The 14,163-nt window shown below is 43.6% G+C and overlaps 1 protein-coding gene across 1 annotated transcript in view; it reads right to left on the reverse strand.

Moving 5' to 3' along the window:
- Positions 1-14,163, reverse strand: part of kif6 (kinesin family member 6) — an 80,892-nt gene extending 66,729 nt beyond the window's left edge. The window contains exons 1-5 of the mRNA XM_036542260.1: positions 14,104-14,163; positions 10,408-10,520; positions 7,794-7,868; positions 1,339-1,486; positions 875-984 (exon numbers count right to left, since the gene is read on the reverse strand). Of these exons, the coding sequence (XP_036398153.1) occupies positions 875-984; positions 1,339-1,486; positions 7,794-7,868; positions 10,408-10,520; positions 14,104-14,163 (506 nt within the window). The remainder of the gene's footprint in view (positions 1-874; positions 985-1,338; positions 1,487-7,793; positions 7,869-10,407; positions 10,521-14,103) is intronic.

The raw sequence follows: 14,163 nt of genomic DNA on the forward strand, positions 1-14,163 counted from the left end.
ACCAGAGTGTGGACCAATAAAAACAGAGTCGTCCTCCCAGCAGGAACGAGGCGCCAAAGTGACAATCCCGTCAGCGTCTCACACCAGGCCTGAACCGCATTCAGACAGCAGCCTGAACACAGTGACAAGAGAGACAGACGGAGAGGGAGAGGAAAGGAGCCAGAGGAGGAGGCACGCCGGCAGCCAGACCCAGCTCAGAATAAATTACCGCCAGTGCACACAAGGAAAGAAAACTCCCTTTCCCCCTGAGCTTGACTTAGACATCATGAACAACTCATTTATTTCTGTTGCTCGTGCTGGGCTTTATTCCTCTCCGCTCCACGCGTGTGTGAGCGCATGCGAATATGTGTGTTCCTGAGGTTCCCTCGGAGAGCTGCGGGATGTTTAACACTAGAAGCTGGCCTCCAGCTTCTCTGTGCAGAGGCTGAGGACCAGCCAGTCAGTCAAGCAGGGATCCCGAGGACACTGATTCAAAACCCACAGGTATTTGTGCATAAATAAGCATCAATAACAAATGGATTTTCTTTGGAAGAACAAAATCATAGAGTCTGAAGTGGGACTTGATTTAAGATGCATTGGAAAACAATCTGGCTTAAACCACAGAGAATTATACTTTTATAACAGAGACAACTGAGCAGAGTTGGGATCAATGCTGTTTTGTTGAAATGGTTTCCTCTGATTAAATTACTAATTCTTCATTCTGGACAAGAAAGAGGAAGTGAATGTTTATGAGGAATGGTGAAAAGTGTGGACTGATGTGAATAGAAAATAGATCTACTGTGCACTGAAAGGAACTGTGACCCCAGATACACCCAATACCACATAGACACTCGCAGAAAGGATGAGGGGAAGGGAGAGAGGGAGGGTGACTTACGGTAGGTCCTCCAGTCGAGACGCCTCATGACGCGGATCTAGCAGATCGTAGCCATCCTCGTTGTAGATCTCAAGGTAGGAAATGTGGGCAGAGTACATCTTACTGCTGTCCTGTTGTGTAGACGACCAATCATGGAAACGGAGACAACCAAATATGGAGTTAGAGGTTCTTAAAACATTATATGACAGGACTGGGCTCATGAGAAACTAATGAGGAATATTACAGACCACCTTTTTTCCCCATATTTCTGGCTAAAGTGACAGTACAAGGTATGGAGTACAGGTAGTAGATTAACCTAATGTAAGCGCCAGTACAGGTAGGACAGTGTGCAGGGGATGATGCTAGTACAGGTAAGATGCTCACCTGGCTCAAGTGCTGATGCAGGTAGGAGACTCACCTGGCACAAATACCAGTACAGGTAGGAGGCTCACCTGGATAAAGTGTTGGCACAGGCACAAACTCACCTGACTAAAGTGCTGGTAAATGTAGGAAAGAGTGCGAGGGATGATGCCACGGTCACTGTAGCGCTCAGCTCCTCCTGTGATGGTGAAGGTCTTCCCACTACCAGTCTGTCCATAAGCAAAGATGGTGCCATTGTATCCTCCCAGGACACTTCCAAACAAACCACAAGGCAAAGTATTATTGCCATATACATAGAATCTTAATCCAGTAGAAGCCAATTACAGTTAGCCTATACATTCTTCTGTATGTATGAGAGAGTCACTGTAGATATCAGATGCAAACAGAGTCTTTGATGGATGACATACATGGTTTAACAGGAAATCAGAAGCAGATAGTTTCCAAGAGCACATACTATAAAGAGCATTTTATAAAGCAACTCCTCTCTTGCTGTGGAATCTTGAGGCAGGGGTGGATGAGTTGGTGGACATTTAAAACTTGTTGTCTCTGTGTTTCCGACTCCGAGGAGACTCAAAGTCAAAGCTGGACCAGAACATTAACCTTTGCTCTTCCCACTACATCTACAACCACAGTGGACACATTGTATTAGTTTGTGACTAAACAAGCACACATAATGGCCACTGTGTCACAGTGTCACACATCATCATTGCCGCTAAGAGACAAACCATCAAAATGGAGACTCCCAGCAATAACAACACCCCCAAACCTGCTCTTTTCTGGCACTCCACCACATTAACCATGTCCCTGTATTTGATCATCTGGGAGACACACAATATTTAGAGGTGGATGGAGAGGGACAGCTGAGAACTTCCAAAAAAGAGGAGGCAGCATCAAAGCTCACAAACTCGACAAGAACAAACCTGAAAAGCACCGCCATGGCAACAGACATCTGCCTGAGACAACACAGCAGCCTTCACACAGAGGAGGCCCAAACACTTCAGTCTCCATGGCTTTGGTCAGCACACTCGGGCTTGGCATTGGCCTTCACACCACACATGCAGAGCACAATGGAAACTAACAGTGGTCTAGGGGCTGCTCATTCTGAAAAGACGTACCAGGACTGTACAGGATGGGATGTAATTTCTGAGAGGATGTCTATGAATAGAAGGATAATGGAGTGGTGGGGTATCTGGAGGGGAGCTCTTAATTTTTCCATTTGTTGTCTAAATTGGGCTAACTGAATGATTGCAGCTGAGGTCCTCTGGAACATTCCATTCATATTTACCTATCTGGAGGGAGATATATATTGGGAAATGTACACACAAAAACTAGTAAAGGAACAGAGTAATGAATAAGGATCTGAACTGTGAAATAAATACTGTGCTTTTTATTATTATTATTATTATTATTATTATTATCATTAGTATTAGTATTATTACTGTCATTTAACAGACACTCTTATCCAGAGTGACTTGAATGGGTTACAATGTTTACATGTTATCCATTTATATAGCTGGATATTTAGAGAGGCAATTCTGGGTTACGTAGACGTTGAGCCCAAGTGTACAGCAGTAGTGGCCCAGCGGATAAGAGAGCACACTTGCTTTTGTTCAACAGAATGTGTTTTTTTTTCCTGCTGTCACAATATGTGCTTTCTACTACTGCTTCAGCCTTTACTACAGAATGAGCCGCCTGCTGAGGGAAACTTGTTCCTGGAAATGACCGATCAGTATTCAGAAGTATGTCACATGGCTCAGTTTTTTTTCCAGTAACACTTTTCCAGTAACAAGTAACACTGAACACTGCTAGCTCAACGGTGGTGATCCAGTAAAATGTTCACAAGATGACCATTCAGAGAATGCTATGAAATTCAGCAAAAGCCTCCGCATGAGAAATAATAGCCCTTTTCATGCTATCCACCCTCGAATATAAAACGGTATATTGTCCTCCCATCAAATTTTATTTTAATGGAGAAATACTAAAATAACAACCTGGCAGAGCCCTCCACAGCGCAAGCAGCATTTCGACACCCTGTAGAGAAGGAGACGATCAGTCCGCTTTATAATGTCAGAACAAATAATGCGGCCTGGATGCTGTCGCTTAAGCCAGGGCATTTCCCGAGGTTTGTTTCTGTTTACACCTTGCTCTTTCGGGAGACTGGCAGGGCTCTGTGGGGCACTTCACCAGTGAAGTGTTTCCATTGTACACTGAAGACACGTAGAAACCTTCCAACATCTGCCTCTGTGTTTGGGGTGATATGAATTATGAAATTCTGTTGGGATGCAGAGAGGATATGCTTGCCAATTCAACATCATTTAACTAATTACTTTATTATTAGCACCATTACTGCTATTTTATTGTGAGCAGTGTGGGTGTAAGAGCCCTGGTTTTGGTCACAGCTGGGTGAAAGCATCAATAGTGTTTATTATGCTCTGCAGAGCTCCTGGAGGTTTAAACAGGAGGCCTCACCAGACAGACCTGGGCAATTTTCCTGAACCAAACTTTAAACTTATTATCACTCTGGAACAGGACAAGGGGGCTGTAACTCACAGAACGGGCCTCTTTTCATAAAAGGCTCCTGTCTCTGCAGCTCTGAGAGCACTCTCGGTGCTCTGACACCATGGTCCCTTTCCAAAACTGTGAGTGCTTTTTAATTGTTTTCTAAAAATGTAAAGAACAGCACATCCCCAGTCGCAACTAAAAGAAAAAGAAAACATAAATCATTGTTTTAATGTCTGCCATATATATGATGCTGCTTCATTCTTCTTTCTGTGCAGCCTATAAAAGTAATATATTGGCAACACAGAGCGGCACCGTACTTCCAGTCTTGCCAACATAATCTTACCCATCAGTATCTAACAGAAGACTCTGGAAAAAAAAAATTGAATACACTTCATCTTCAATTGTGACATTAAGTAGCTAGATTATTATAGTTGTCAAAGCCTTCTCTGTGTTTCTGGCTCCTAGCAGCAATCAATTTACCACCCGTTTCCATAGTGTGAACAAGGAGCCAGTCAGACTTTCATCTGAGGCACAGTTTGGATATTGGTTACTGAATTTTTCTGATACCAACTATCTCAGAGTGCTAAACAATAATGACACAAATGGTTTGGGAGGCAAACCCCCTTTAGCAAGGAAATAACTGGTACTTAAGAGTCTCGCCGTGTCTTGACTCACTGCCCACAAAATAATTAAGTCAACATGCGCCAATGACCAGTCAGTCTACACAAGTCTGATACTGGTCTATGCACGGTCATCTAAATGACCCAGCATGACACACCAGCCAATCATGGACCCATACAGTTCTCATGGCCTATAGTGCCATCTTCCCAAAGCCCCATCAGAGTCTGGTCATGGAAAACAGTGAGAGTGGCTACACAATGCTGAGTCAACTCTGCCAGTTACCTCATTATGTAGTTTATTAGACAGATAGTATCTCTTAAAAGATAATGTGGATCATTGGTTAAATTCCTAAAAAATATCCTTACAATGAGCCACAGCTGGAACTGAGGGGAGGGGGAAAAGAAGGGAGGTGGAGAGCGGAAGTGAGAGGGGGAAGGAGAGAAAGAGACAGACAGACAAAGAGAAGAGGAGAGGAGAGGGAAGGAAAGGAAGAACTCCATGCAGATAACAACTGTGCCTATATCTAATCACAGGAAATTCCAAGAAAATGCCTCCTCTTTGCAGTCTTCCTGTTGGGAGCAAACCTTCAAAGCCGTAACCTTAGACATGGAGCAAGCTCTCCCAGACACGAGACACCAGCCCTCCCCTCCCCTCTGACTGCCCCAGGGACGACAGGCACGTTAATGACCTTTCCCCAGCCGTTACTACCAGACTCCATTCACGTTGCCTGCCCCCTGCCCATCACGTACACATGTACCCAGAGCAGTTACTCCTGCCTTATCATGCCTCTGTTTCATCAGAGCCACGGCGCCGCTTGTGTCTCTTTCACTCAGTGACCTACAAGGCAGCTACTGTGAGAACCTGCAGGTAAGCTGAGCACCGGACAAACAGCGGCCTGAGACAATCCTGTAACGATCCAACCCTTTCAGGCCTCCAAAGGAAGCTCAAACAACAGCCGCATTCCAGATCATTACGGCACTCTTTACCTCCCTCAGCAGCACTTACCTCTGATCAGGTATCATGGTCAAGCACCAGCACCAGTCAAAAGTCAGTGCAACAAGGTAGAAGGCAGCAAAGGAGCCATTGTAGAGGCAACCAAATTTGGTTCCTCTAAAAAAACAGACCATCTCACTCACTACCGCAGGACAAAGCTCCCTGACACAACAATGGCATTATAGTAATGATCCAGCCAAAATAATCCCTAATAAAATCAAAGCTTTGGCCAACTGTAATTTACTCTTTATAGTACAATCTACAAACAAGAGTACATTGCTTGCCAAAAATACAGCAGAAAGTCATTGGGCCATTTTTTTTCTTAATTAATGACTAGTGGGGGTCACAATTTGCATATACCCGCCCTTGTTGCCAGGAAACATGATTAATAAAATGTCTGAGCAGTTCCAAATTAGATTCCCAATCCGGACACTTCAGAGGCCAAACACATCAAAGAAGATGATTACAAACCACAGTCCAAGTAGGGTCACATACTCCTGAGTGGGGTATGCTACCATAAAAAAAAAACTTCGCATGGATGACTGCAAATTTCACAGAGACCCTCAATGGACAACACAGGCCTCCAGGGACATGATATACAGTTCACACACATATAGCACAGAGATTCCCCTGGACCTTGATGTGGAGAAGTCAACCCTTGCAACAAATGCGTAGCAACAGCAGATGCAAAAGTTCCTTTGAAATTTGTTTTGTAAATGTTTAGGAGTCTTTTCATTCCATTCCTTAACACACTATGTATGAACAGTGCTTTCATACAGGCTGGACAGAACACGCAGAAAGGACATCCACAGGCAGAGAGCATCATAAGACAGGTTCCTCTGTGAAGGATGTGAGGAAAACCACACACATACATATAGTTAATTTCCATCCCCAGATTTGGATCCCACAAGAGCACTGAGAGCAGGAAACAAAAATCACGCCACAAAAAAACACTATATGAGACGTCCCACTTTGGTGAAAATAACAGCGCTCTGGCAAAAGCAGCGCCGAACATTGGTAATATTTTTATTCCTGTCATTCCAGAGCCTGGCATCCTTACGGGAGTGGCAGTGTCCTCAGCTGACTCGGGCGGAGCCCCGCAGGGAGAGGGCGTTATCAGACACTAATTTCTCCATAAACACCACGCACTCTTTGGCAGTTGCACTGTAACTGTCAGTGTGGACAGAGGCAGTGAGCAAAAGTTACACTTTCTCCCTCCAGGAGACCAGCTGGAACACACACAGCTGGGCCTGGTGGGATAAAGGCTCTGGTGATCTCCCAGAGCTATGGAGAGAAGGGCCATTCACTGTGAGGTCCTGCCACCCTGTCCCGTCCCATCCCGTCCCGTTTGGTCCGGTCCCTCGTCACGATAATTACAGGCCCAATGGCCACTCAAAGGGCGCGGCTTTGAGGACTTGAAGGAAAAACAATGAGTAATGCTTGTTTTAAGAGCTTCCCTAAATAAAGCCCACAGAGAAACTGAATGTTTGCTGTTTTGGTTTTTTTTTTTCCATGGTTGCCCCTCTGAGGAGGTTTTGGAAGAGTTTTCCTGTCAGTTCAGTACAGATTGCCATCTCATGCAATGTGCATGGGAGATAGCATTCAAACAGTTGTACTTTATAGTAATGTGCTCATTATGCAGGTTAGTTCACATTGTGTAACTTACATAACTGACATCCAGACCAGAGCAATTCAGGTCAAGTGTATTAGCCAAAGGGAACAGAAACACTGGTCATAAATAGCACTCCATCACTACCATATAGATTACTTACATCACAGGCTATCTTTACTATTTACAGCAACCATGCAATAGAAAGTTATATAATAATAGGACTGTAAAAATGTGCATGTTAAAAAAAGACTAATAGCAAAATCATTACATATTTCAAACAAGTTTGCACTTGTTTTCCAGATGTTACACTTCTTGCATTTATGGCAGCAGGGCCAAGATGGTACTGCTCTTTTAAAGAAGCATTCTGACAGCCAAGAGGAGAATTTCAAAGTGCATCAGAAACAATAAACAGTGTCTACGTCCCACTGCGACTTGCGGAGAGAGGAGAATTTTTCACATAGACAGAATAGCAGAGCGTGGCACCTCGCCTCCCAGTTCTCCACTTAGTGGTTTGGTATTTGGACAAGCCAAAACTCACAGCTCTCCTTCATTTCCGTCTTTGCACTAGCTCAGCTTACTGTCTCTGTAGCCTGCCTTCTATCTCCAGCGCTGCAGAGTCGGTGTGGTCCGACAGACCGGAAGACAAACTTACAGCTACCAGCACTGCGCGGTACCGGATCACCAGACACGGCATTCTGCCCGCCCCATGGTGCCAGATGACCCAGTGCGCCGCAACTCCCGCTCACTCCAGAAGCTGATGTTACCCCAGGCTGGCACAAAAAGAACAAGCCTGGTCCAGTTAGTAGAGCACAGAGCCACTGGTCAGCTCACCTGTCAGCAACTGGCTTGGCGATGGCCTCGAAGATCTCGTCCTGGTTAGCTTCTTGATCAAACACTTTCTGGAACCTTAAACACAAAGACACAGGAAGTTACAGGAAGTCTGAGTGCAAAGGTCAGACCAGACATTTCACAGTCATGGCACCTCTGCAACACATTTGGGTCACCAAAGATACTGGATACTCAGGATACTGACCATATTGATGCCACTGTTACACGGTTAATGCAATGATTACGATTAAAAAAGCATTATGAACGCAGCAACTGTATACATTTCAGGTCTATACCAGACAGCCTGAACACATTAAACTGATACTAGAGAGTGCCCCTTCATACGGAAAACAATAAATGCAGCGAATAACTTCCAGAACTAGGTTCAGTTATAGAGAAATGACACGCTGACACTTTTGTCATGATTTAAATTTGTTCTTATATTAGGCCGACACGGTCTAAGATATATTACAACGCAATGTAGTGGTTAAGAAGCACAGGTCACAACCCAAAAGTTGCCGGTTCCATTTGCAAGTGAGCCACTGCTGTGATAAACTTGGGCATGCTACTGAACCTGAACCGTTACAGTAAATATCCAGCTCTATAAAGGGATCCAGACTCTGATCAGAGCTCGTAACTCTGCCTTCAGGACGGGAGACAGCTCACTGTACAGCATTACCAGAGCCAACCTGAGAAGAGGCATCCAACATGCCAAGGAGGTCTACAGGAGGAAGATGGAGGGCTACCTCATGGACAACAACAGCTCAGCGTTTAACACAATCATCCCAGACATATTAGTTACCAAACTGTTCAAACTACAGATCCCCCTCCCCACCTGCACCTGGATCAAACATTTTTTCACAAACCGCCCACAATCTGTCTGACTTGGCCCCCACCTCTCCTCCACGCTCACACTCAGCACTGGTTCTCCTCAGGGCTGCGTGCTGAGCCCCCTACTGTACGCTCTGTACATTTATGACTGCACTCCGTCCCACCCAACCTACGTCATCATTAAGTTTGCGGACGACAACTCCATGGTTGGGCTCATCTCTGATGGGGATGAGATGGCATACAGGGCTGAGATAGAGAAACTGTCTGTGTGGTGCTCAGAAAATAACTTGTCACTGAACGTCCTTAAAACAAAAGAACTTATCATGGACTTCAGGAAACACAGACAAGTCCACGCCCCTCTCCTCATCAACGGAGAATGTGTGGAAACTGTCACCACCTTCAGGTTTCTGGGCACCCACATCTCTGCAGATCTCTCCTGGTCATCCAACACCAAGGCCTTAGTGAAGAAGGCTCAGCAGCGGCTGCACTTCCTGCGTGTCCTCAGGAAGAACAACCTGGACAAGAAGCTGCTGCTGGCCTTCTATCACTCCTCTGTGGAGAGCATATTAACATACTCTCTGGGGGTGTGGTACGCAGGCTCCACAGCTGAGGACAGGAAGGCTGTGCGGAGGGTTGTTAACACCGCCCAAATAATTACCAGCTGCCCTCTGCCCTCCCTGGACGACATATCCAGATCCCGCTGCCTCAGTAAAATTAAGGCCATCACAGGAGACCCCTCACATCCCTCCTATCACCTGTTTGACCTGTTGCCCTCTGGACGGCGCTTCAGGTCAATCAAGTCCCACACCACCAGACTAACCAATAGCTTCTTCCCCTGGGCCATACGGACTGCTAACAAACACTGACACCCCCCCCCATTTACAATGTGTCTTCTTTTTAAATTTGTATTTTATTGTATTTATTGTATTGTATTGTACATTTTGTATATTTTTTTCTATGTCGTGTGCCTTATTTGTATTGTGTTTATATAAATGTTCCACAGTGCGCTGTTGTTGCAGACCACCCACAATTTCGTTGTACCCCCACCGCAATGACAATAAAGTCTATTCTCTTTCTAAGTCTATTCTGATTCTGAAGCTATGTATGTCACTCTGGAAAGGAGCGTCTGCTAAGCACATGTAAGGTAGGCCTAATGACAAAATTGAGCTTGGTCTGAAAAGTTCTCCACGTGTCCTTGTAAATTTCCATGTCTATGGAAGGTTAGTCACACTTTCTTACAAGCAAGCCCCACCTCAGTCGATGGAATCCAAAGTGGGATGGATTAGAAAAAGAAGCAGCCTTTTATGCTCTAAATTTGATCCTTTATTTCCATGAGCGCAGGGAACCTCCGCAGTCTATTAAAAGCATGGTGGTTAAAAGAGCTCACTGTGTCTGCTGTTGGGACCTGGAACTGTGAAAGCACTGGCCGAAGCACGGCCCTGCCCAGTTGATAGCACTCCAGCCTTCACAACCAGAATAAGCCAGATGTTGCAACTCTGACTTATGAAATCGGCAGCAAACTCGCTAACGAGTGCTTCCATTTGTGGTTTCTAAGAAAAGCTCAGCGCCTCATCTTTCGAAAGTATATATCAACATATACCACATGTTAGAAGTTTTGAATAATCCCTCTGAATTAACCCTCACAAGGTCAGAATCCACTAGTCCTTGTAACTCCAAATATTCTAATAACTGTGAGCCCCTGAGAGGCCATTGTGCAGCTGTGGGAGAGACAGACAGACTCACGGGAGCAAAAAGGAAGTGGAATGTTCTCTCTTTTTCACCTCACCTGAATCTGTAGCTCTCTTTTTTGTTGTTGATGAAGCCATCGGCTAGGTCCCTCGGCACCACAAACTCCAGAGTGGAGCCGGCCTTCTCCTCATCATCATCTACGGAGTACACCTGGGAGAGAGAGAGTCAAATTTATCAGGACTTCCTTTAGATACAAGTTCTGGACCTTCAACACTAAACAAGGCCAAGACCGACCACATAACCTCCTGCAGCACACAGAATAAGGCATGGAAACACAGTACCAATCATTTTCCTTCTTTTATATGACAGAGGCATTGCGCAAGGATAGCCTGATGTGCTCTTAGCTCCTCACCACCAGCCACCTTAAGCTCTAACATATGTCTCTTCATGTTTTGAAAGGATAACACTGTAAAACCACACTGAATCACCGTGCCAAACAAATAAAAGATGAGACCAAAATAATTGGATCTTTTTCATCGCTGCGCCTGCAGAGGTGATCCTCTGGTCCTCGTTAAGTGCGGAGGATGAGTGTCTGGAGGCCTTGCACAACCCTGGGGCAGAGTGGCCTTCCAATTGTTCCATGGCTCTTTACGGTATTAACCATGTTACGTGCCCCCGACGCCCCCAGCATAATCAAATCACGCTTCCATTAGTAGCTCCGCTTGGACAATAAACGATGATGTGTTGAGGGGGTGGAGGGCTCTTTTGGTCTGTCGCCCAGGCTGTTTCCACTTCAGGTCCTTGTCGGGCTTGTTCTATAACTCTGAGGACACTTCTGAAGACTCAAGACAGGCCCTGAGAGAGGAGAGGTTCACACAGCTGTGGCCCACAGTGAGGGTCCCTCCACAGCCACTACAAAGTGTTTACAGACACACATGGATGAAAGGGCCAGAAACTACAGAAGGTGGAGGAGCATATGGCACAGTCATAGAGAATATATGGCTCAACAGAATATAAAACCAATTTATTGTAACACAAACTTATAATAACAGAATTAAAAATATAAAATAAGTACAATTAACCGAAGATGCCATCAAAGGTATGCTTGTTAACATGATTTTTTTCACCATGCTCACACTTCTTTTGTACTGACTGCTCAAGGTTATCTGCTCCTCTTATGCACAGGGGCATAATGCAAACATATTCAGAAGAATGTAATACTACTGCACAGATTCAGAATCTTTAGTTATCAGTCTGTACTAGCAACACCGGACCTCCAGAGACCAAGCCTGATCACATCAGGGCCCGTATTCATAAAGGGTCTCAGCGTCAATGAGAAATAGGTCCTAAGCGTCAATTTGGACCTACTCTCACTCCTGAGAATAAAAGCTATTTATCAAGATTGTTTAGGCGTAAAAGTACTCCTACCTTAGCAGATATTTAGGAGCCTTTGCAAGATGTCCTAACCCGGTAGTTAAGACTGTCATACTGCTACATCGAGGCACTCATTTTTCAGGAGAGCAAATACGTTTTACATGCATGTGACAACACGGCACTGTAAAAATACATCCATCAGATATTTTACGTGATATGTTACTGACCTTGTCAGAGACATTTTCACTCCTTCCGCAAGAAGAATGTCACCACTTACAACTTTAATAAAAGTAATTTCTTGTTTCTTGGAGACAGGGGAAAGTTTTTATTTTGAAAACAATTTCATCGCTAGGATGTCATGTGTTCGATGTCAAGGGTAACCTCCAAAAACCATCGCTGTTGACTCCATTCCCATGACTGCTTGCGGATGCACAAGTAAAGTACAAGAGCATAATAACACAATTCTGCATAATATTTGAAAGCTGCAGACTTACATACATAGTCTACTACAATCATGGAAATTTGAAATTAAGTCAATTTTAACTATAATGAAAAAATAAAACAATATAATCTTGACAAACATTATATTATTGTGATTATTAACAAAAACAACCACCATAATTGTTGCTCCCATGGTGATTTAGAATGGAGACCATCCATGCTATTTGATAGTATTTGTTCACATTTATTAGATGTTTGATCATGTTCACAAATTGCAGTGCTAAGACAGCACTACTGCTTTCAATGACTGCATTGGGCATTTTGTGAGCATATGGCACAAACTGTGACAATTGGCATCACTACCACTTGTTGGCAGCACTACACATTGTAAAAATCAAAGATCTGCTCATATGAAATGGTCTTATTCCCATCTGAGAGTAGTCAGAGTAACAGGCATAACTCTCATTGCCTACTCTAAGGTAGGATATATTTCACTCCTACAAGTGCTTTTAGCAGATTCTCAGGTGCTTGATAAATACAGGCCCAGATCTGAAGTCTGGTTCGCTTGGCCCTCCTCTAAAGCATGATATAAAGTTCATTTCTGAAGGATCAATAAACTGCAGAGCATCAAAAGGGGTGTGAAGTAAACGGACAGCTACCAAAAATCAAACCCACATTTTTACACAAAAAAAAGCAGTCGAGGTACTGCACAGTCCACACATCCAGGAGGCATAAGGAGACACTGTCCAACAACTGGGTGGCTTAATCCCCAAATATACTTTTTATAACAAGGGTTGATAAGCAATCCTAACCAGTACAGGCCTCAACACTAGCACCAAGACCCTTTGTGACATTAACAATATAGCTATAGTCAAATTTCTACAATGACAATAAAACTACAGCTATAATGGGGTAATATTGTGTAAGTGTGTGTTTGTGATATAACAGCTATTGCTTCATGTAAGCCCCTTAGCAACACCAGACGTTGTACTTTTAATTTGCACAACAGGAACTGTAGACACTGTAGACATTCTAAAAACGTGAATTTAAACTCTCCCGCTAATTAAATCGAGGAAATGAAGCGGGTGAGATGCTTTAAAATACATACAGAGAGAAGCATTTGTTCATACTTTAGTTTCGTAAAGCTCGTTGAAAACCTTTAAACAATAAAAATTATTAGTAGCTGTAAAAAATCAATGTTACCTTAAATGAAGCTCGCCGTAATATTCGGTATGTGTCATGTCGTAGTTTTGATTAACTTCATTATTCATTTTGGATTTTTTAAATTAGCAAATAAGTATTTTTACGTCATGTATATAGCAAGGAAGGCACATCCATCATTAGAAATCACACAAAACAACAACTGTACAACTTTAACATGCTGATAGATTTACTGGCATTATGGAATTTAATTTACAGTATGGTGCCAAGAAATGGGCGGTTAATATGTGGCATTTGGCAAACTTTCCTTCACTAAATGTTTGTTAAGAAGTGAGATGTAGATAATCATATGCCACTGAACTCGTTTTATTATCCAATTACGCATATTATACGTAAGTCATAATATTAATATCACCTAGACACTGACAGGTCAAAGATAAAAACCTGGTAGCTCAAACAAAAAGTTATCATACTTCACACGACAGTTTCAAATAAAGCATCATTTATTGAACATAATCCGAATTGACTCATTTGAGCATGAAAAACGCTCACTGTCCCGTTCTCATTTTAGCTACCAGAGCATTTGAGTTCAATTCGTAGTTATTATCCTGTTAACCTTGGTTACTTCCAGACGCATTGACAAAATGCATCAATCGTTTTACTGCACATTTATTTATGAGCCACGATTCACAGTAAAGTAGTTAGCATTATCATTTGCACCTTGCACATGCCGTTTAGTACGTATGCTAGCTAGCTAGCGAACTACCTGCTAACGTGGAAGTGCAACAGGAACTTTGTTTGCTAACTAGCTACTCACCGATGTGGTTTTCTTAGTTGGTCTGATGCGGGCAAAAATCTGAATAGTCTGCTTAACCAT

The sequence above is a fragment of the Megalops cyprinoides genome, chromosome 12, assembly GCF_013368585.1.
Source record: "Megalops cyprinoides isolate fMegCyp1 chromosome 12, fMegCyp1.pri, whole genome shotgun sequence".
In the NCBI taxonomy this organism is placed as follows: Eukaryota; Metazoa; Chordata; class Actinopteri; order Elopiformes; family Megalopidae; genus Megalops; species Megalops cyprinoides.